The sequence below is a fragment of the Lepisma saccharinum genome, chromosome 29 (assembly GCF_977018435.1).
Source record: "Lepisma saccharinum chromosome 29, izLepSacc3.1, whole genome shotgun sequence".
Lineage (NCBI taxonomy): Eukaryota > Metazoa > Arthropoda > Insecta > Zygentoma > Lepismatidae > Lepisma > Lepisma saccharinum.
The window spans coordinates 40,699,841-40,725,122 of NC_139257.1; the positions used below are offsets into that span (position 1 = coordinate 40,699,841).

Here is a 25,282-nt window from a genome sequence, read left to right on the forward strand (position 1 = left end):
GAACGGTCTCTGCATAGCACTTCCAGTTTCTGTATTGTTTTTTCTTTTTTTTTTTTCAAAATAACGACGCGTTACTCGATAGCGAACCGCTCCATGGCAACTGAACTGAGCATCTAAAAAAACAATTGCTCAATTAATAATCGGAATGATATAGATAACGAAAATGATAAGAATAGTGTTGCCAACATTCAAACAAAAAAATGACAATCGATTTAAAACCTGCGAACTTTATGAAAAGCCCTCCATATAACGTCGTATTTGAACTGTGATACCAGATTGTCTATTGTCAAGTCAAATCATTCTTTCCATAAACCTTTCTTCGAATTGATGTTTATTTGTGTTGATGAGTGTTAGTGCAAGTTTCTCACTATATGCGGTGCTTTGTGATGCTGTCACAACAATAACCAACATTGTATCCAATGTAAACTACCATATTATGTATATTTATTTAATTCAATAAATGTTAATACTTGTAGCGTACGTCCTTTGAAATGGTTAATGACCATGTTTTACCCCCGAGCCCTTTATCTTTCTAAACCATTACAACAATTAATATGTGCCATTGAAACTACGAGAGTAAGTCAAAAATTATCTACACTTTTGCCACAACTTTTCTCAGGTTGGCCACACTGCCTTCAGCGCTCGTCTGCTATAAGGTTGTACTACGGGGTATCAAAAAGTAATGCCTCCTGCCATCCCAGATCTTTAATAATGCAACAATCAAGATAAACTATACATCATAGTGAAGCCTCTTCTACATATGCCTACTGTTCCACATAATCACCGTTCAGTTCAATGCATCTAGGCCAATGTTGAACCCAAGTGTCAAATCCATGTTGGCAAAACTCTGGAGTTTGTTGTCTGCACCATGTCATCACTTTCTGCGTTGATCTTCCAGACTTGAATTTTTGGGACGTGGAGAACCACTATGGCATCATTACATCGATTGCAATTTACTCTCTGGGTCATACATACACGCCCATGTTTCACCTCCAGTGACCCAATCTTTGAAAAGGTCGTTCTGATGTGCTTCAAACGCGGCCAGAAGCTCTTGCGACACTTCCTCATGCCCTGTGCGCATGTCTGCGGTCAGTTCTTTGGGAACCCACTTAGCACACACTTTGTGGTATCCTAAGTCACAGACTAAGGCCTGAGAAGACACGTTAAGTACGGCTGCCAACTCCTCGATTGTGATGCGCCGATCCTGACAAATCAATTCATATGCACCGCCGTTTCTTGTCCTCCGTCAGTAATATAGATTGACGTCCGCTGCGCGGTTTATTTGCAATATCCTTCGTTGAACCTCTTCACCAAACATCTGACATTGCTCACGTCCACTACAGTGTCCCCATAGACATTTGTTAATCTCCTATGAATTTCTACAGGGGGGCAACCCTCTTTTGCCAAGAACTCAATCACAGCTCTTTGTTTATGCCTCAAATCCATGGTTTCCTTCAGTCAATCTGAAACATAAAGTACACAAGTGTTAGTGAAGGTCTAATATATCACATAGTACGTAATAACACATCAACAACGCGCTACACATTACCAAAAAATATACGAGGAGGCATTACTTTTTGATTAGCAGGCTTTCAGTACAATACAGGTACAGAACTTTACCACATAGAATTGTGAATAAGTTGATCGAGAGGTTTAAAAATGGCTGCACAAGCGTGAAACACGAAGTGTAGGATGCCCATCAACCTCCACTATTGATGGCAAGATTCAACAAACCTGAGAGATGATTGCAATAAACCGATGGTCACCCATCATCCAAAGAAATTATTCTGACATCATCAGATGTACTGAAAGCCTGAGAAGAATTTCAGTCCCTGACACACCTTCAGACCAGAGAAATCGGATCACTGATCCCTGTTCTTCCTTGGTGCAAACTGCCAGTGGAGCGCCCATGTTTAATCTGTAACAAGAGAAAGAAAAATGGAGCGATTAAGATCAAACCTCGGCCACATGACCACAAAAGTACAATATTATAACACACAAGCGCTGAAGGCAGTGTGGCCAACCTGAGAAAAGTTGTGACAAAGTGTAGATAATTTTTGACTTACCCTCACATATATTAATAAATAAATTATAACATAATCATAAAGGCTAATAGTTCGATTACATCTAGGCTCGTTGACATGTCCGTATATAATGGAAGGGTTTAACATACCCAAACCCTTCTCATGGTTTAGTTGTGAACTAATTGTATAATTAAATAAACGATATTTCAAAATTAGTGACAACAATTTTGCAATTTATGTTAATATCAGGTACGTGTTTCAAAAATAAAAGTTTAACTGTAATATAAATTAAATTTACTAAAATAGTATTGTTAAGGGTAATATGTTATTATTTATAAGTGACTATTAATAACGATAAATATATAATAATAATAATTCAATTATAACTATATACTTGGGCTGTTCTACGCTGAATCCCATCCATTACTTTTGTTACGGACTTGCTCGTTGACAGATGAACATTTCAGAGCCTCTCACCAATTGCCATGACAACATTTATCCAAATGTAAAACTTATTTTCTTCGGAATATTTAATATTAAAAACCTTTTATCTCAAAAGTAAGATTTAGCACATTCGTGGTTTTGGCGTTAATGCTGATGCGACCATATGTGGGTAAGTTTTTCAGTTGGAATTAACACCACATCACTTTTCTTCTTCTTCTAACCTAACCTAACCTCACATTGTCTGTGCTCAAACTAATGACGCCACGTCACGTCAGCCAATCGTATTGCTTAAAACTGTTGTGGCAGCAATCACTACCAATTTTCAGTGTCTCACGGTGGAATAAGTGCATTAATCAGATATTGTATTAAAGAAAGCAGAGAGAGGCTGAATCATCAATATTTAACAATCTAGCATCGTGTATTTTTTTCTGAAAGCGCAGAACGAGAAATCATCCATCATCATGTCGTATCCCCACATCCCCTACTATATGCACAGGGACCTTTACCTTCATACATGTAGATACGACATTCTTAATCTCGGCAATTTTGAAGGTGATGTGATCAGCCCCACGCTCCGGCCGCCTTTAACCCCACGTTTGCCCGCAGGTACTCATTGATTTGAGGCTGGCTATTCAATGTTGATTGAATGGCCTGAATGTACCTTGCTGCTGCAAACGTCGTAGTAATTTTATTTCGATTTATATGTTACAAGGTGCAAACCTTTATTATCTACAATTAGTTCTGACACTGATTATATATTTACAATTACTGCAAGTAACTTTAGCCAGGATTGCCCCCTCGAGGCCAACAGCGCGTAAAATATTTAATTACGACAGTGTTTTCTGCTGTCCTATTTCTGAAAGTAACTTTTAGCTCTACTGGACAATTTACTTAATCTGCCTCCCTCTCAAAATTCTTCTTTTTCTTCATATAACGGATTAAATATGGTGCACCTAGTAGCAAAGACTTGGACTAAAGTAAATTAGTTACTAAGGAAATATATTCTGATTACTTCCTCCCCTGCCTCATCGCCTCATCATAGTTCCAAGGTGTAAACTTCTTTTTTTTACATATATTTTCGACAAATGTATACACATAGAATTTTATATTATTTTAAGGAAACATTCCCCCCTAAGATGGGTCAAGTGCTCCCTCCACCCTCCCTGTGGGCGCTCATGAATGTCTTACTTTTCGTTTCTGAAAATTTTGTCACTCTAGTGCAGTATTTATGAACAAATAGAACTTTTCAAAAGCGCTACGACGCCAGAGGTCTCGGGTTCGAATCCCGGCCTGGGCACGAGTCTTTTTTGTAAGTGTTCCTTCATCAATTTCGTCATATCATCACTTATCCTCATCTTCGAGGTTAGCCATGGCAGTAAAACGAAGTAAAATAAACGAAATCAATCAAAGAACTTTGCAAAAGATGTTGTTACGTAAAGTGGCTGCAAGCAAGGTCTACGCTTGTTGAGTTAGTTCGGCATTGGCTCAACAGGTGGAGGGAGCTTGCTGCAGACAGCAGACCACCGTAAACCTATGATCTGGCGCTGTGTCCATATACGTATGTGTGTTTGCAATTACAACATGATATGCTGATTGCGACAATTAGGTTAAACGGTTAATCAGATACAGACAGTGGTGAAATTGGGCCGGTATGGGATACCGGTAGTAAATTAAGATCCCAAAAAGCATGCCGGCAGTAAATTTTTAAAACTCTTATTAATTGGAGCTCATCGCATCACACTCATATCTCTCTCTCTCTCTTGCACCCCCCCCCCCTTCCCGCTGTCCACGACCGAACGCTCCTTGTCGATCATACGTCATGAAAAACGCAACAATAGCGTCTGCAATCAAGATAGTATGAAAATGTAAACTTTGCTTTTTGAATTTTTGCAAATTATAACATTAACTGTTTGTATAGTCGACGCGGTAGCTACGTTAACACCGGCTGGCTTTGAAGTCGACGGAGCGCGCCCACCAGCTGCAACAATCACATTCAACGCACAGTGTTGCCACACATCTACTCTACGCCACCTTGTCCCTCCGCCTTCCCACGGTCTCCACATTGAAGTTGCAAAGTACGGCAACAGCGCAGTCATGTGACTGAGACTCCACGTGGACTAGACGAGCAGAATGACAGCTGCGCCCATTGGCTCAAGGTTGAGTGTGATTGGACGAAAACAACTCGCCCGCTATTTATCCCCACCCACGTTTGTAGCGGCGGCTTTCTTTAGTTCTTCGACGTTAACGAAGTAAACGGGTGGACTTTCTTTATACCTTTAACAATTATTTGGTTTAATTGATTTCATTTTTTTTAAATGTTATACGCAAAAAATGTAGTCACGTGGTTTATCCGTTTACTTATCATAACTGCCCACGCGCATCTTTATTTCTGACCTCCATTATTGTAGAATGTTTTTCGTGTTGGTTGCAGTGGCGAAGCGTGACATTTTTACGTACTCATCGCAAGACTTGCGTCATGTTAAAATCTTTCAACCCGGGATAGGGGGGCAATATTTCTCCACCGTAAGCGCCAAGGTCATACGATATATTATGCGATTTATATCTGAGTGATAATAATATCTCACGGTGCTGTAAGTGCATGTCCACACTATCTCAAGAAAACGAAAAATTCTGAGATTGTTTACAACACATTTCCATTCGATGAGAAGTTCCGAAAATTGGGAAAGGAGATCCTATCGTAATTACAAAATTTCAGGTTGCTAACATTTTTTACTATAATATTACCAACGTGATTTAAAATCCGAATTCCTAGGAATTACACCCAAGAAGAGAAGCAAGAAAGGAGCCATTCCCACATTGATAATGTGAAGGCCAAATCCGTTTGTTTTTTTCTACAGAGTACATGATGGTAAAATAAGGAAGACGAGTTTGAGTTTTAAGTCCACTTTATGCACAGTAAGGCTAATCGGGACTGGAACTACAGTTTAAAGTGGGATCCGAACCACTTGTGCCTCCACCGGGTATCGAACCCGGGACCCCTTGATTACAAGGCAATGACGCTTCCACTGCGCCATGGGGGAGGCCCAATAAGGAAGACGAGACGTTGATAATAAATTCTACTTGAAAAATGGAAAAAATGTTCAAACTCTTTCTCCGAAATTCGGATTGCCTCCAAAATCCGGGTAGTAAGAATTTCAGAATCGAGATTTTTAATTTCCCGGAATTCTAATATTTTTGGGCCATCTCTAGTGTGAAGGTGAGATGTGCTAGGGAAAAGGTTCTGTCTGAGTTAGGGATGGCCAGATCCGAAATCCGGATCCGGAATTTTTGGTTCCGGATCCGGATCCACTTGGCCATCCACATGAGCGCTTCTTTGGAAAGTAAGAATGTGTTTATAACATATTGTTACCTGCTAATATATATATATGTGCGCGCGTACGCGATTTGTAATTATATAACACTGCATAATGTTTTATTTTAATTTTAAAACTATAACTATAGAACAATTGTATAAATTTTGTATAACATTTCTATCTTGTTAAAGGTTTCATCCTGGAATGGAATATCTCACATTTATGTGTGTTTCCATTTCCAATACATTCGAATGAATACATATTCGTTTCAATGGCATTTACAAAATCACCTCTGACATTTTATGTTAAACAAGTAAGATTATTTTTGTGCACGAGTGTGTTAGCCGATGCGTAGCAAAGTATTTTAGGAACAACACTTGAAAAAAAAATCTTGTAGGACTAACTAATGAAAAATTTCTTTGTAATCGATGATGATAATACCTTTTAAGGTGTGGTAATATTATAATGGGATTGAGATACGAAACTCTCGGATCCGGATTCGGAATTTTCGGACGATCCGGATCCAGATCTGGAACATTCGGATCCGGATCCAGATCCGGAATGTTTGGATCCGTTTGGCCATCCCTAGTCTGAGTATGTCTGTCACCTCGAGATAAAGAAAATCTTGATCAGTCTTGTCATTTGTAAAGATGGTAAACAAGCCAGCCTAAGTGGCGTCAGGGTTCCCGTGTTCGAATCCCGGCCTGGGCATGGGAATTCTTTGTTACTGTCCCTTCACAATTTCATGGCATCATCAATCATCCATATCTTCGCCAAAAGTGACAGAAGAGCGAAGCAAAATTAAATGAATCGTATCCTTCCCATTTTAACCCTGCGTAGTTTGACCTATTTTATCTGCTCTTTTGTTCCCCTTCTGTGTTCTCCCTCACTTCAAGCGTCTCGCATACCCTTGCCAGAAGGCTTGATCACGTGACCGATCGCCTCGTGGAACATTACGTGCAATTTACGTAAAGCGAAAAAAACCTGCTTCCTTCGTGTTAAATACTCTTTGTCCTCCATGGAAGTGAAACGCTGTATCAGATTTATCACTTCTGTTCTTTATTTCGGCGTGGTTCCTTGTTTGAAACGTAAACTTTCTTTATCTTATGGAACAAGTTCGGTTTCTTGGTGTGGTTATGAAGTTTTATGTATCAAGGTGTCACTTTTTGCAACAAGTAATACAAGATTTCCGACAATTATACGTATTTTTAAATACAAGCTATTCGACAAGTCCTACACAGTGTAAAAATGATCATGACCGTTTTTCTAGTATTACCGGGACATTACATACTTAATTAATGTACATTTAACGATTCAGTTTTCAAAAATATGTTTATAGTGCATGCAACTGCAATTTATAATTCATAAGAAAATATTCAATTCTAAATAAAAAACTGTTATGTTCCGTTTCTGTAGGCTATATTAACAGATTCTTCAATTTCAACGCCAAAATATTTCAGAAAAAAGATAAGACACTTGGATCGGCGAATGCGGAGTTCACTAGCGCCTCCAAACGGTTGGAAGAAAAATTAAACATTTCACGTGCCTCCAAACAGTCGGAAGAACATTTTATGTCAAAAGTGTGAGGTTCGGGTCTATTTCTTTGCACGCAAGTGTATTTTAAAATCATTCCGAACAATTACGCTAGACATTTCTGTTTCTGAAAATAGTGGTTTTTAATGCAGTTTACTTTTAATAATGAAAATCTCACGGTTACATTTTTAAAGCACAAAATTCTAAACAAATGAAGGAACATAGTTGTAGATCAGTGGCGTTCCCAGGGTTGATTTGATGGGGATTACAAACCCCATTCGGCCGATCCCAGTAGCGAAGTAAAATACATAATCGATTTCATCATCATCATCCCTCGTCCTCATCGTTGCGATTAGCCAAAAGTGGCAGAAAAGAGACGATACATAACAAAAATCACAATTTCGCAAAAACCTTTATTTGGAACAGCTCCCAAAATAAATTAAAGATACATACACGAGTGGGTCTTGCTGTAGGAATGACTGCTAGAATCAGAATCCACTTTCCCTTCTTACTTATTAATTCGCTTTTGACCTCTCAAAGCACATAATTTCAAAGGTATATCATATTCACTAACTTCCATGTCTTTAAAAAATAATAATTTTGTGCAATATACGCACATTTTCTTTTATTTAGGGTGTGCGTGATGCAGTTTCACAAACGAGGGAAGATTTTGTCACCTAACAGGATTTTGGAAAGCCCCTCTTTTTGACTGAAGATAAATTGATGATAAGGTTTGCATTTAATCAATTGTCTCTGCAACAATATGCAGAAAATTGCAAAAAGAAAGAAAAGTAGAAGAAAATAACATTTTGTTGATTGATTGATTGAATTGCTTTATTTTACTTCGCCTTTTGTGCCACTTTTGGCTAATTTTCGAAGATGGGAATAATTGATGAACACTCACTAATATCCATGCCCAGGCCGGGATTCGAACCCGGGACCATTGAATAACATTTTGTATTTATAAGAAAGAACTTAATGTGTTTTAAAAGTAGCAATATACAGAGTGATTAAAAAAAATGTTAACATTATTAGCGAAATAGAACATTTGCTTAAAGGAGGGAACTTTGCTGCAATGACACGAATTTAGTGTGTTATACAGTATGTTTAGTGTGTGACAGTCTATGCAAACATGGATGTTACAATAATTTGTTCAATATTAATCATTAAAGAAGTAAACATAGAAGGTGAGTAGTACATTTTCTATTTCCCATATAGTATTAACATTTGTTTGAATCACCCCGTAGGTAAGCAGTAGAAGAAAATAGCATTAATGAAAGAAATAGTACCAATTTTGCAACTTATAAGGAAGAACATAATGTATATAATTAATTTTAATTTTATTAGTAGGTAGTCTTTTGAATATGTAATGTTCATACCAACAAACAATTAATAAACATTGAAACGTCAACATGACGTTTCAACTTTATACCAAAATCTGTTCCTCAGACTCTGAACCAAATTTTTAAAAATAATTGCTATAAGGTTGAAACGTTACGTTTATATTGTTATTTTACAATAAATTCTTCCATGGTCAGCATTTTTGAGTGTTTTATTAAACATGCAAACAAAGCTAAATAGTGTCAACAAAAATTTAAATGTACACCATCCAAGCAAACGAGACAGTGAAAAATATTATTTTTTGGAAAAAATCTATTTGTATTTTTAATATGATTTGTAGGTATATAACATTTAAGTACTTCATAAAAAATAATTAAAATAAGTTATAGCTAATTTTATGTTATATTACATGTGCATGCATGAACTTTTAAGAAATATTAAACCTTTAAAGAAGTAGTCAAAAGATATACCGCAATCTATTACACGGATTGTTGTACTTACCATCAATAACTGCAAAACATTATATTGGGAAGACAATTAATATTTGTATTAACTAACAATTCATGTTCAAACCGCATAGGCAGACAGATGATTGTAAAGAATTGTTCTGGAAAGATGGGTTGATTGGTTTGGTGTTTTAAGTCCACTTTATGCGCAGTAAGGCTAATCAGGACTGAATCTACAGTTTGAAGTGGGATCCGAACCACTATGTGCCTGCACCGGGTATCGAACACGGGATCCCTTGATTGCAAGGCGATGACGCTACCACTGCGCCATCGGGAACCTTCTGAAAAGGTTCTAAACTATCGAATGTGATTCAATCAGAATACACTTCCAGTAAATCGTATACACATAATGTGAAACATTTTCATTATTACACAACTATAACACGCTAATACCTTTATATTTTTTTATCTTTAAAACAGCCACGGTCACAAATCAGGGTGTAATTTCTCACAGGGTCCACTAGCCCTTAATGGATGATACGAGTATTCAACTTGACACCATCACGCAGTGCACTGTGGGAAGAAATCGGACAAACAGATTCACGTGTGATACGGGAAGCGTATGAGAAGCCTTCTTACAGCGAGAATATATATACTGACACACTTTTCACGGTTTCATTATGGTTTCGATCACGATATTCATACCTTGAATCACTTCGCCAAAGCCCATACGCACAATGCTTACCCGGCATGTTTTCAAAGCAGGGTGTGATCTGTTCGCTCGAAAGATGGCGCAGTGAATTGTGGGGGAAGTCGTTCGCTGATCATGCATTCCAAATCACTCCGTGTGCACTTCGCCACACAAATCGAATACCATTGCAGTATCTTTTCCAGCGAAAACTCTCACTGGAGCTTCCAGCACATTACCACTAACCTTACCCTCCAGCTAAGGCTCCTAATGGAGATTAATTATTGAAAATGAGAAGTGAATGGTACCAAAAGAAAGCACTCTTACTTGCCAACCATATTGTAATTACAAACGAGAAAAAAGTGAGCACGCCTCAAGAAATAAGCACTAACGAAGCTGGGGCATTCCTGAGCATATACTTATCGAAAATTATTACTATATATGTATGTAACTAATTACACAAGGCGATATGCTTTCTTTTCGTTCTCTCTTGCACAACTTTTTTTCTCTCGCCTTCGGTCACGAAAGCAATATTGCCCTGCGGTCTTTCCATAATATGATTGTTATTGGAAAACATGCTTTATATAACGCTAAGTTGCGTAATAATAATAATGCTGAATTTTGCATGAAGTGCTAGGTCGGTTTTTATCATTTATTGTCTTTGGGAGCGTTGTCGAGGTAAGTTGTTGTGCGTCAAGGTCCTGAGTTTACGTTTGATGCGTGTGCTGCTGGGAATATTTGGGTAAGTTCCAGTACGAAGCGAGCGTTCTGTTCCTATACCGTTTTTCATTTATATAGGATTATCTAATTTTTAGTTCTAAGTTCCATGTTCATATTTGCGTTTGAATCGGACGGCTTCTAATAGAATTTCAGATACCTGCTTCTACTCCATAGGTAGAAGTGTAAGGATTGGACCTTTGTGAACCCTTTTTGCATGGACTACAATTTGCAGATGGCGAGGCTCTGGCGTGAGGACTCACAGGCAATAGAGCTTCTGTGGGACTCGGGTTGTGTTGTCCATATACCAGGTGGTTATATTTAAAGTGACGGTGTTCAGAGTGGTACAGCACGGGCTGTAATGAGAATAGCAGTCTGAAACTTCGTAGATATGCTAATGAAGCAATGCGCTCGCGAATTATGAAAAAAATAGTTCCAATTCTCGCCACCAGGATAAAAATGGCGCTGTAAGCAGTCAAAACGTGGAATTTTCCGTAACTCTGACGTCAAAGTCGGTGACATTGCCTAACCATTGTGTGAGCTCCCTGGTTGTGGTTGGTGACGCTTGTTGCTTTTTCCTTTAGTAATGTTCTTGTAATTCGAATAGTGAAATTGTAGCGATATTTTATTACAAAGAGTATTGTTTTCTGCAATTTATAGTGTTCTTCCTGTAACTATACCAAGTTTTGACTGCTTACAGCGCCATTTTTTACCCTGGTGGCGAGAATTGGAACTATTTTTTCTTTTTTTGCATAGTTCGCGACCGCATTGCTTCATTAGCATATCTACGAAGTGTCAGACTGCTACTCTGATTACAGCCCGTGCTGTACCACTCTGAACACCGTCACTTTAATTATAACCACCTGGTATGTTTGTGATTGTTCCTTCATCCACCTCATCACTCATCTTCCTGATTAATTAAAAATAGCAGAAAAGTGAAGTAAAATAAACAAAAAATTTGTATGGCACATAAATTATGTGTGTGCTTAATATATTATGTAATCAATATTATGTAAAACATACATCACTAAGCCGTATATACACACAGATAAAAAGTTTGCTTGGAATGACTATAAAAATAGTTTCTGGTAATCACACCTTTATTTAAATAGTCGCCAAACATATGATTTTTCACAAGAACCAACTCCTTTTAGCAATCGTGCACTCTTGTTTACTCTTATCAAAAATCAAAACCAATTTCTTTAAAAAAAATTCAAGCAAATAAGTTGTTCTGCATGTAACTTATACAGGGTGTTACCGTGATCTTGATCCAAACTTCCAGGGTGGATGGAGACCGACACAAGTACGAGATGAGAAATCCTGGTTCGGAAACGCACCATTAAAAAGTTATAAGCCAAAACTATTTGTGGGCTTTATATGACAGTGAAATGAGGCAAGTGAAAGATACGGCCTGTAGATTTCATACGGACGTTACTAGCACTCTACGACGAAAACGTTACAGTAGTTCTTCAAAATGGCGGTCCCAGCGTCGAAAGAAGCTCCGTCGTGCCAACTCTGCAGTCGTTCTGACGATATAGCAAGGATTCTTGCCAACAGGTCCTCCTCACTCAAACGGTTGACGATTGGGTGTTGAGCCAAGGGAGCATCCTCTCCTGGTAGGAATCCTTCCTGCCTGTGATATCGTCAGAATGACTCCGGAGATGTTACCACAGATGCGACAGAGCTTCGTGCGATGCTATCGTGCCTGCATCGACGCTGGGGGCCGCCATTTTGAACAATTACTGTAACGTTTTCGTCATAGAATGCTACGATACACTGTACAGGGTGTACGAAATGTCCCATTACCCCTCCCCCCTTTGTAGACAAACCTGCAAAATGCTATTTTAACAGCATGCGTATGATGAGAGGAAGGTATACCATTAAATCAGACCAATGACCACCATTTACTCCAGAGGATCTGTGTGCACTCAGCTATTTTCATGGCACAGTATTATTCGCCTCCAGGTGCGATGTGAAATCCTCCGAACAGCTTTTTGAAGTTCCTCAGTTGTCTGTTAACGAGTATGGGCGACTTTCTGTTTGATGTGCCCCCATATCGCATTATCACAAGATGTCAGATTTGGACTTTGGGGTGACCATTTTAGAGGTGCTGGTAAATTTGGCGATCATCGTCCAATCCATTTGTCTCTGAACACATCATTGAGGAATTCTCTTAAAATGGCCACCCCGAAATCCAGATCTGTCATCTTATGTTACAGAGGATTTCACATCGCACCTGGCGCTCGGTGCTTGAACACAATGTTAGTTTCGCTCCCTATGACGCTGTTGTTGCAGTCGCGTAGAGTATGCTGATTGGGTCTTTTGGTTTGAGCGCCGTGTGAGGGGAGGTTGCATCGCCGTGAACGCAGCGATCGGTGTGCGAGCAAATGCAGTGTTGCAAACCCATTCCATTAGAGATCGTGTGACAGAGTCGAGCCAACCCATACATCATTGCAAATTGAGGGATTTTTTTTTTTTTTTTTTAGAAAAAGTGTCCCGAGCATGACAGGAGAAGAAAAGGGGAAAGGTGAGGAGGGCAACTGAAAGCAAGACGGGTGTTTTCAACATGCCTGATAATGTCTTTGCTTAGTGCATCTTGGCCAAAATAAACGGTCTCTGTGGCGCAGTAGACGAATTATCAACCCACGCGGAGGGAGCGTACATCAATCAGCCAGCTGTTTTGCATTGTGTGTGGCTGTTACTGAGTTGCAAAATTGTCAGTGGCGTAGCATGGACATTTCGGGTGGGAACGCCAAGTCCGAAGGAAGGGTCGGCCCTTTCTTGCTTAATAACTTACTTATGGTATTAGTCGCCACAGGTATTGTTTATTTGCCTGAAGTCAGCTGGGTTTTCAATAAAACATCATCCATGCATGTTTTAGCTAGACAATTAGATGCCTCACTATGCCACAAATGTTTTGAACTCTGGTGTTTTATATCTTTCTGCATGACGCAAGTCATTAGAAAACCTACCTGAATCACAAGCGCCTCTGCACAACAGTAGACGTCATTGTTGTGGTTGATCCAACTACTGATTGATTTGGTTTATTTTATTTCGCTTTTCTACCACTTTTGGTTAATCGCGAATATGAATATGAGTGATGATATTGATGAAGGGACACTGACAAAGAACACTCGTGCTCACGCCGGGATTCGAACCAGGGACCTCTGTCGTCTTGGCGCACTGTGCAAAGCAGAGTGGATGATCCAAATATCGTACACTCTACTGACGTAACAGTGCCGATTAGTAATTCAGACCACTGTTTATTACATCTTGAGAATGCAGATAAACATTTTAAAATAATTTTGTCCAGAGACCATTCGATGTTAAGAGTTTTCAAATGAATGCTAAACATTTCCATTGACACAATATTAAGCAGTTAGATAATAACGAAAAAATACAATAAAAAAAATTAATAGTTTTGCGGGTTAAGTGGTAGAGCAGCAACACGCTGAATTTCTACCACGAGGACTTCACCAACTTATTTGACAAAAACTGTGTTGATCTTTTAGTTTCTAATACACATCGCTGTTCGTGCGATAAATCATACAATGCAGTGACCATTAAGAAGCAGTATATTTGAGATTGGTAAAGTTACGTCAGTCAATATTGCGTATTGTAGCATTACATAGCACGAGTTGCATGAGAGCGAAGAGCCGGGTAGGAATGCTACCGCTGTCGTCTGCTTCAGAAGGCAGGAAGGGTCACATGAACCAATCACGGTAGACCTCTCGTACGCTGGCGTAAGAGAGCCCATTTACGCGCGTGCTGTAGAAATGGAAGCTTTCCCTCCATAAAGGCAGCAAGGAATATAGGAGTCCTGTACGCCGAACCTGCTCGGCGTCCGGCCGGGAAAGGCATTGAAAAGAGATGCTAGAACGAGTGTTGAGAGTGGAGCGTTGCAAGCGGATCGCGAAAAATAGCTATTATAATGCCATGAAGGTCAAACATATTTGAAATTCGTCACGTTTTACTTTATAATCACAGCATTTTAGCATTTTTGAAATTTTAAATCTGGGAACGCCGGGCGTACGGGCGTACTATAACGCTACGCCACTGAAAATTGTTTAGCGCTGTCAAAAGCTCGTACCTGTTTCAGTGCAAACTATGATTTCATGATGAATAGGGAAACTGTACATAGCGAAAGCAGAGACTTAATATTTAACGTTGTTGAATTTTTGGAAGGAAGTTAGCTACAAAGCCTGTAGCAACTGCAGTAATATATGGATACGGTGGAAGGGAAGGCAAAATTCTGAAGTACGAAGCAGGGCAGTGTGAACTGAGTGAGTACTGTAATTTTCTTTAAGATTTATTATTCTCTTGATTTCGCTTGATTTGCTTGGTTCGATCAGCCTGTCATTAGAAATGAACAACAGTTAGATAGATTACAATTGATTTCCTCCATGTGGTAGTTGGATCGGCTTCTCTGTGTACGCCAATGTTATTATTTTCCTTGTTCATTAATATCAGAGGAGCGGAGGAGGAAGTTTTTATGAAATATTTTGGCAAATCGACAATAGTATTGATATTGTAGATCGGTATTTCTATGTTTTGAGTGATTTTGTCACATTATTATCGATGCTGAATTACATATTGCACAATAACATCGCTCTTCTCGTGATTGGCTGGATAATATCTGAAATATTTGAAATTTGTAAAAAATCATTTTAAAAAAATCATGAAATATAACTCTGTCATAGCCTCATTTTCAGTGAAAGGTGATCAAAACTTGGGTTGCCAATATATTAAGCATCATTATGTACGCAAAAACAGGTGCGAGTAATTGACAGGGGTTGTATAACACTTCTGGACGCGAGACTAAAGTGCACACCCATAAAGCCAGACCACGAGCCGCCACTGAATATTGGTACTTGGATCACTCTCCATTCATCCTGCAAGTTTGAATCAGGGTCACGGTAACACCCTGTATAACTAAGCATGTATCCAAATTTGACGATGGGGATGTGTGTCAGATGCTAGCATCACTTCATACTCTGTTTTCATGAACGAGATTAAATTACAGAAACGGAAAACAACAAGAATGCCATTTGGAGCTGATTTATCTCAAGATAATGAACTAGAGTGCAAATTACTTGTACTGCGAGGTAGCATAAACTTGGTGGAACTCAAAAGTTTTTTTTTTCTGCTTTCTTATTTTGGTGATGGACGAATGTTTCGGGTTGTAGGCGAATTGTACATAGCCATTTTCCTTCAGTTGCTCTCCACAACGTGCTAATTGAAATAAAAACAACTTCCCTCGCATCACCATAATTCCATTTCTTAAAACGACACAGGGAGTAGAATAGAAAGAAAATTACAAAAGCGATGGATAATTTGCCGTTGCCTGTACAGTCAACGAAGCTAGTACAGAGGCGCAACCATGAATTTTTGTCCGGGGGGGGGGGCAAGTTCAAGGATAAACGTCCTAATATTAGGCCTATTATTATTTTTATAATCATCATCATCATCAATAGTATTTTATTAGTAGTAGTAGCAGTAGCAGTGGTGGTGTTGGTGGTAGTATCAATGACGTCATTATCCTCGTAAAATACGCAAAAAGTGGTGGAAGTCGATGATAAAGAATTTGTGTTGGAACGAACTATTTGAGAAAACTTTACGAAATGTTTTTTTATTTGCATAAAATTTGAAATCGAGGGGGACAATTGCCCCTCTGTGCCCCCTACAGGTGTCCTTGGCCGTCAATGTTTGCCTCCCTTGTCCCTCCTAGAATCGATTTCCATCCAAGGCTGGAGGGGGTAATGCACCCCTGCTCCACCTGTGGTTGCGCCACTGAGTTAGTAATAAGGTGTGTTTTACAGAGCGTATATTAATACACTTGTAGGTTGAATTGTATCTTCTGCAAATATGCTGTATAAACAAAGAAACTGCCGGAGTACTAAGTGAAGTGAGTATACAAGTCGGGAAAAGTCCAACGCGAGATTATCTTTCCTGGAAACGGAGTCCTGGTCTCTTACTTGGCAATCAGATGTCCCTACGTAAAATTTCACGAAACTACCTTGTGAATTTCTGGACTATAGCAGTGGGCAGAGCTAAAGCCGCACGATATGGCGTAAGGCTAACGCTCCAGCAGGGACCTTGATTTGTAGCGAAGACCTTGATTCCTACAATGTCACACTGGCCATTCCACTTTTTTTATTGGTCCGCTGCCAATTTGAATCCAGACCTGGCGTATCCAGGCTAAGCGTTGCTCCCACAGCAATATTCTGTGGCACTGAAAAATGTTAATAACCTGTTCTGTTCGTTCCAGAAACGATTTTTAAAAAAGTTGTGTAACAAGTTTCACATTTCTTTGATCAATTAGTCAAGTATTAGCCTACAATGAATGAAACTCGTTATAAATATAAAAGTAAAAACAAAAGATCACGTGCCTAAACGCACTAATTACACAGCACTTATGTGATGTGAGGTAATTATTTGTACACACTTTTCCATTTCTTGAGTGCTAGGGTATTTTACATATTAAAAAATGTAATGAAGGAGAATTACTTCAGAAGGAAAGGTATTAAAACTTAATGTATCATCAAGAGATAATTACAAATTCCGACTGTCCGAGAAAAATATTTAGTCCATTGCAGAATATATGCTTCAAGAATTATATATATATACACACACACACACATATTGAATTGAGTTTTAAGTTTCATTTATGCACAGAATGGCATAAATTGAATTAAATTGAAATAAATTAAATTCCTCAGTGTCAGTGAAATATTTATTGTCTTACAAAATGATCGGGTTGTGTTAAAATATAAGTCGGTATGTAAAAACATAGATTCAGTTTAATGGCTTTCGTAAAATTAACTGTCGCGTAAACTCGTGTAGACTTATTCTTATAAACTGTGAGTGAATACTACACTGTTCCATAAAACTTAAGGAACAACAAGGGATTATGAGAGGAAGCAGAGTATTAGAGAATATTGTATATCTTGAGAATAACATTGAAATAAAATATCTCTCTTGCACAACTGGCGTACTCAGAGAGGAGTTGGTGAGGCCTCAGGCCCATCCGAAATTGAGAAAACCAACATTTTGCACGTATGTTCGCAATTTCCGTGGAGCGTTTGGTCTGGAGTTCCTGTTTATGGATGACAATGCTCGCCCGCACCGCGCACGTATTGTGTCGGAATTCCTGCAAACAGAATACATCACCCGTATTGAGTGGCCTGAATGCTCACCGGACCTCAATCCTATCGAGCATCCTTGGGATGCTCTTGACCAGGGCATATGACCACCAATAATGTAGAGTTGCAATGAAAATGACCAGCAACGTTGAAAAATGGTACACAGGGTGAACCCCGTTTTTGTGTCTCTTTCCTTCTGTTCCTTAAGTTTTGTGAAGCAGTGTATTAAAATTTTCGCTACGATGGGTGAAATAATCAAGGCGATACTAACTATTTTCATTCCAGAAAAAAAAAGAAACCAAAACGTACATGTAATGCTTATTGCAGACTGCAGAATACTCAATCGTCTTTAGGATATAAAACTTTAGTGTTTATTAATAATCATATTGTTTATTATGTCTATGAAAGATGCTTCATGATCAAATACTATCGAATTTACCACCCTTTTTGGTTCTTCTTCATGCGTTGCGTCCATTTTATATACCAAAGTCTGAGTATGCTGTAGCCAAGGGCGCAGTCAAATTATTTTTCCGGCTGGGGCCACTGGCGTACTGGAATGAGCTGAAGGGGCTACAGCCCCTCCCGAAATTTTGAGAAGATCAACATTTTTAAATGGAAATACTTTTAAGAACTAGAAGAAAACGAAAGGTGGAAATGCAAATGCCCTTTAACCCCCGATTATCATTTTTGACAGACCATAATTTTAATAGACTAAAAAGCTCCAAATACGAAATATTTTATTGCGTATCTTGCTTTACTAGAACGAAGCTATACTATCCATCTTTACAATTCAAGACCCTCCCGAAAAAATATCCTGCGTACGCCAGGGGCTGGGGCCCAACCTTCTGAGGTATAAAAAAAATAGCCGGGTGAACAATTATTGGGGGAGAAATAGCACTAGATAATAACATGAAATGTATCTGCCACTGTACGTAATAAATATGATTTTTGCCAGAATGATACAGAACATATTAAAATCACATGGCAAAAAGTACTAATACCAAAATAACAAATTCAAAATTCTTGACTTTTTCATGACCTTTCCTTACTTTTTATTGAACTTTCTCGAACATGTATTTAATTACCCCCTGCTTACATATAGTTGGATTTTGAATATATATATATATATATATATATATATATATTTCAATGAAAAACAAGGCTAGTTAAGATGAAAACTGAAGCTGTACTTTATCAAGAGATTTAGACTTGCTTTCATCATTATTGCTTGTAAAAATTAATACTTCAGACTTCATCCTTGAAGGGGAATGGCAATATTACATTATTATTTTAACAAAACTTTACACAAACAAGAATGTAATTATTAGAGACCGGATGTTTAGGCACTAAAAACATATAAAATAGGCAGGCAAATAAGCACTTATAATTTTCAAAATAGGCATTAAAATACAAATAGGCAATAAAAAAGGCAATGAAATTTAACTCAAATAATGAAGATAGACATACAAAAAGAAATAGGTGTTTAAATAATATAGAAACATATCTGTACATTCTTTATAGTTGCTTAAAATAAACCAGGAGCTCATCATTAGAGATAGCAGTCCAATATTGTACTTAATAAATCACTACAAACAGGAATCACATCAGTCCAAAAATTTCCATTGTATAATGGCTACACACAATAGTCTGACAAAAGAAATTGTTGGCTACTTCCAACCAGTACGCAAATTATTTAATATACACTTTATCACTGCACACAGCATTATTTCAGTTAAAAAAATTACACTATATATTCCACACAGCAGTTCGAACTAAGAAACTGTTTAAATGCATTTTAAGTTTGTACTGTACGGTTTGGCAGCCTCTGAATAAGAAGCACTAATTGTGGTTGCACGTCACAGCAAGGTATTTCTTCAGGTGATCAACCGACAAGTTATGTCTGCAATCGGACAACACATTTTTTAGAATCGAAAAAGATATTTCAAACTCCACAGATGTTACCGGAGCATACTTGAAACACGCCAGAACATTTGGATCTAACTCAGTTTGTATATTTTCACCTTTCAGAACTTCTTGAATGGCCCTTAATTTGTCCAAGTCCTTATTAGCTGCAATAACTCGCTAACTGTTATTTTTAAATTTCTTGGAAGCATCGGAAACTAATCCTGGGAACAGGAAATTGTATGCACAGAGTTCAGTCATATCCCAATTTAAAGAAAATGCCTAAAATAGGCAATATCTGGCATTTATGAAATAATATAGGCAATATCGTATGAAATAGGCAAAATTAAATTGCCTTTAAATGAAGCTAATCCCTCTCCCTGGCCTTCGCAACATTTGTTTTCATCATATCTCTAACAGGAAAGAATAGGCATTTTGCCTAACATCCGGTTTCTAGTAATTATTAAGAAAGAAAGTGGACAAATCATAACCACAACTCAATACAATTTTAGATTTTAAAACATTCAATTTTATGAAATCCCAGTACAGGCATATAACAATGTAAATTCACTATACTGTAAAAAAAAAAATAGCAAAGGTTCTTGACCACAAGCCTAATTTCTTGACTTTTTCTTGACAGGTAGACACTCTGTAATATGCCTACGATGTGATGAATTTTGTGAGAAACACTAAAATTCACGTAAAAATACTAAATTCCCGAACGAATGGAATATTTTAGAAATTTGTACAATGTAGCTAATAAAAAAAGTCAATTTCCACAACTCTTCTAAAATTTGAATAATTGAACCTGCACATTTACAGGATCTTAACACCAACGACAGTTTCATAACCTCATAATAAAGATTAGGCGAAAAGCGGGTATGTACAATTTTCAATATAACCTAAATTTTCATGTCTCAAAAAAAGCGAAGGAAAGAATGCATCATTTAGAGGAAAAGCATCATTATGACTTTCCTATGCTTGCATAAATATTTGCAGAGCAGAGAAAGCCACGATTACGTCACGATGCAATAATACGATATTTCTTTCTTTCATCGACCGCCAAAAAAATACCTAGAAATATTTATATACTTATGTTTCAAAATGACCATGCACGTAAGCCATTATTCCTATGATTGAAAAAATATTACGTAATGAATTTTTGAACAATTATTTTTCACCACAAGGAATGAGAAAGAAGCAATTAATTCGTCAGATAAGACTTTTTGTAAAGTTATGTAATTAATGCATAGCTTGGGTGTTTTGTTGACAAATATTCAACGAAAGCTTGATAAAGGCATGTAAATAGCTGATGACGCCAGTTAATACAGGCATTGGCCGACTTCTTACGAACATGCAGCTGTTTTTGTACCAAGTGCGTGAGAGAAAGTTTGACTCGCGAAGGAGAAAGGGGAGGGAGGGGGGGGGGAAGTTGAGGCAATTAATTCGTTCCTAAACCAGACGTTTTAAAATAATGATTAGAGAAAAATGCATTTTCAGTGACGTAGTTGACTTGCAGAATGAAATACGAGTACTTTTCCCACCGGCGCACAGTGTGGTATTTTCGTAATCTAGCTGGACAAAATTATTTAGCCATCAATATGTAAGTTATATATGCTGTAAAGTGTTGTAGATGAAATACAAAAGCACTGCCAAGGGTTGAGACATATATTTCAAGAAAATATCTCACACTAAGAATAAGATATATGACAAGGATTGGCTTTAAATCACTTAAGAATATCACTGAATCCAAAGCACAGAAGAAACGAAAAGTTAATGCACACAACAAGGCAAATCTATAGGCAAGGTTCTAAACAGTTAAAATTTTGATGAATGCAAAATTACTCTTGCACCAATCTGTCATTGTGATTTCATTTAACTTATTTGATTCAGTTTCATTTATGTACGGAAGAGATAAATTATCTCAAACTGTTCTAAGTGCCACATCCACCCACATATACAGTGGGATTCGCCAGTATTGCTCGGCAAAATGTCCATGACTAGTTTAATCAGTTTTCTCTAGCATCCTACGTGTTTATAAGGAATGGATGTTAACGTATGTTGGCGCAGAAGTTCATGACGATGGACAATTTGCTTGTTAAGACTTATGAGTCCCGTTCTACAAGGGAATACATCTCTAAGTAAATTTGTCAGTGAATCGAAGAATATCACGAAGAGAGAAATGTAACATTATGACATTCATGACTCAAAATGTAATTATTTCTCTTTATATATCACGTTTATTTAATAAAGATAAAACATTGTCTCTTTCAGGTCTGAAATCGAATTGCCTGGGAAAGAAAGGTCGCAATGTTGCTGGAGTTTCTTCTGGGGTTTTCTTTGTTCATCATCTTCGTCTACTACGCCACTAGACACACGAATGGCTTCCCACCAGGTAGGTCCTTCTTCCATATGTCGCCTCAAAACATACGAGGCTGTAGTCGTAGCATGGAGTTTCCGAGAATGAATGGTTGGGTTTCGGGAGACTCCGATTAGGGAATGAAATCCCTAGTGTATTGAATAATCCCGGGATCACGATCTTTGATGCTGACAAACCACATATCGCCTCCTCCCTTCTTTTCTTTCGATCATTCCACACGATTGCAATATAGAGTTGATATGTGCCGAAAGCGGCAATGCATAAGGGTCATTCCATGCAATGGAATTGTATGACCATTTTAGAAAAAAAAGAAAAAAAAACATTTTAGTACATAGGTTTGTACTAGACATAAAAATCAATTTTTTAAACTATTGTTACCCAAATTTCCACCATAATTTTCATACTTAGGAAGCAATTTTGAACAAAACGTACTTGAATATCATATAAAGTACACTTCATTAGCTACGAATTCGGTTTCACGTCTCTAGCTCTAATGGTTTTTCAGATAGTAAGGTTTATGTACACTGCTTCATGAGAAAAGAAGGCCATGCGCCATGTTGGAAAAATGGCCGCCCCAGGACAAGCAAGGACAGTATTTTTTTAAACATTGATTTTTATGTCTAGAAACATGCAAAAACCTATGTTCTAAAAATGATTTTTTTTTCTAAAATGGTCATGCAACCAATTATTTTAAAATTAGTTAATTTGGCATGGAGTGACCCATAACGGATGTGTATGCGGCCATAAAACATAATGGGAAGAAAGAAAACAAAACAATTTCAGGAGAGGGTTTGACAGCTTTGATACTACTCAGTATGGAAGAATATTTTTATTACGAATATATCATTACTTCTTCCCTTTTTAAAAGTGGAATTACAAAACAAATTGTAGTAAACAATGAGAAAATAATCGTATTCCTTTTATCTGCTGACACCAAAGAAAGATTAGCTAACATAATTTCATTATGATACTATTTCATTCTATCACGAGCCGCGGTAGCTCAGTCGTTAGGGCGTCTGACTACCATGCGAGAGACCCGAGTTCGATCACCGGCGGGGGAGAATCGGGATTATTTCCACCTGTTCAAGCGGCTCAGAGTCGTATAAAGTGGGTACCTGGAGGAAAGTCTGGGGGGTAAAGGTGTCCAGGGGCGTGGTGCTGATCACATCACCGCCAACTTCAGCAGTGATCAAGAAAGGGTGGGGGCCCTAACTCCACACCCCCTTATACGCCTTCATGGCGTGGTGCAAAGCACAGGGGAACACTTAACACTTTTTTTTTACTATTTAATTCTGTTATTGTTGTTCTGTATGGGCAAGGTTAGTGACGCTATTGTAGTAGTAATAATTCGAGTTTTGGCGAAAGAACAGAGCAAACAAGATATAATGTATATTATTGAAGAAAGTAGCACCAGGAAGAGGGATTCAGCTTAAGCTAAGCTAAAAACGAATAGGATGTTTAGATAAATTGAATAGAAATAGCATTTTCTCATTGTGTTGAAATTGTTGTTTTCCATCCACTTTATGCACAGATAACGTAATCGGGACTGGATCTAATATTTAAAGTGGGACCCTTTGATTACAAGGCAACGACGTTACCACTATGCCATCCTTTTCTTTGAACTCATCGTCACGATTAACACAAGATATGGAAAAGCGACAAAAAATAACGAAGGCAGGAGAAAAGTATACGACTCTTTCAATTCCCTACTAAACAAGACTTGCTCGCAATGTTCCCTTCAGAACAATCCCACCAAGCCCCGATATGCATTCTCAGAAATCTTGTATCTTGTGTGGGACAAGTCTTGACCAGTGTTGCCATAATATGAGGGCACAATTTCCCCCTCCAAGGGGCAAAATTTCCCTTTTTGGACCAACTTTTCCCTTCACCTAAGCAAATCATACAATAATAATAAGTATTATTAGTGGTAGTAGCAGTAGCTGTAATAATTACTATTATTAATGGTGGTGGAAGTAGTAGTAGTAGTATTTCCGTTGGTCCATGTCCGTGTGAATAAAAATATTACATTTTTAACATAGGGTAACTTCGGTGAATAACGCCAGGCGGGAAACAACGCCATTTCAAAGTTTCAACTATGAAAGCATGGACGCATGTAAATTTAAGGGGTGACTCACCGTTGCGCGATAAACAATGGTGCCTGGTAGCATTGCTGATAAGAACGGTTGCCATTTTCGAGCCTTCATTTAAGAGAAACAGTTTGAACAGTGTAGACGTTTGAGTTGCGTTTCGAGGAAAAAGGGTCCACATTTTCATCGCGCCGACAAAGATGAGTGTTTTTCTATTGTAGGATTAGATTTTAAATGTTAACAATGTTGTACGTACACAATACGTTTATTACGTAAGTGAATGATGTGTGTACGGTTTTCATGGTGGGTGTCGTAAGTTTAGAACAGTTGGTTAAACTGGAATCTGTTGTTTCGGGAAATAACGCCATCATCGTGTCGGGGAATAACGCCACTCAATTTAAACTCAAATTTAAGGAAATGTTGATTTCGAAAATAGGTTTATCCTTGCTCAGTTACTTTCGAGGCGTACAGATATTTATTCTCGGTTAATTTCCTCTTTCAGATGGCGAGAAAATGTAGAAATATACAGGCCAAATGGTCAGTAGATGACTTTAGGCAAGGTATGGCAGCCGTCAAACAAGGAATGAAGATAGCATGTGCTGCACATTTGTTCCAAATTCCTCGCAGAACTTTGAGGGACTGGGTATCGCGAAAAGACAAAAAAAGACATGCTTTTTCTAATAACTTACTACAGTAATTATTTTTCCTAGTACAGTTTAGTAAAGAAAATGTGAATGTTTTACTTGTAATTAAGATAATGTGAATGTTTTACTTGTAATTAAGAACATGGCGTTATTAGCCGACAGGTCTGGAAATAACGCCATTTTGCATTAACACAGAATTTAGTATTTTATTGCTTTCATTATAACAGTGCAATCAATGTTTTATTATTACACAATAGAGGAAAGTTCATTCTCCTATACATGTAAGTTTCATGTTCCTAACAATAAAAATGTACGAGTTCTAGAACGAAATGACCAATCGGTGGCGTTATTCACCGAAGTTACCCTACATGTCACTTTCATTGCTTCCTGACCAGATGTCCCAGATTTGGATCCTGATCAGGAATCCATTTGATTGTTAATCCTCATCGTTACTATTATCCGAAGGTTCAGAAAAGTGATATACTTAACAGAAATATAAATAGATACAGGCTACATTCAAGGGAGCAGAAAGAAGAAAAGAAAAAATGAAAATGTGAATATGAAAAAGGAACTTAACATAAACTCTAATAATTCCCTGAAATTGTGATACGAAATTCCCT

At 37.9% G+C, this 25,282-nt stretch overlaps 1 protein-coding gene across 1 annotated transcript in view; it reads left to right on the forward strand.

Annotated features, from left to right (window-relative positions):
• Positions 1-25,282, forward strand: part of LOC145981255 (methyl farnesoate epoxidase-like) — a 103,830-nt gene that overhangs the window by 62,965 nt on the left and 15,583 nt on the right. The window contains exons 2-3 of the mRNA XM_083114409.1: positions 10,503-10,532; positions 21,826-21,946. Of these exons, the coding sequence (XP_082970535.1) occupies positions 21,862-21,946 (85 nt within the window). The 5' untranslated portion in view covers positions 10,503-10,532; positions 21,826-21,861. The remainder of the gene's footprint in view (positions 1-10,502; positions 10,533-21,825; positions 21,947-25,282) is intronic.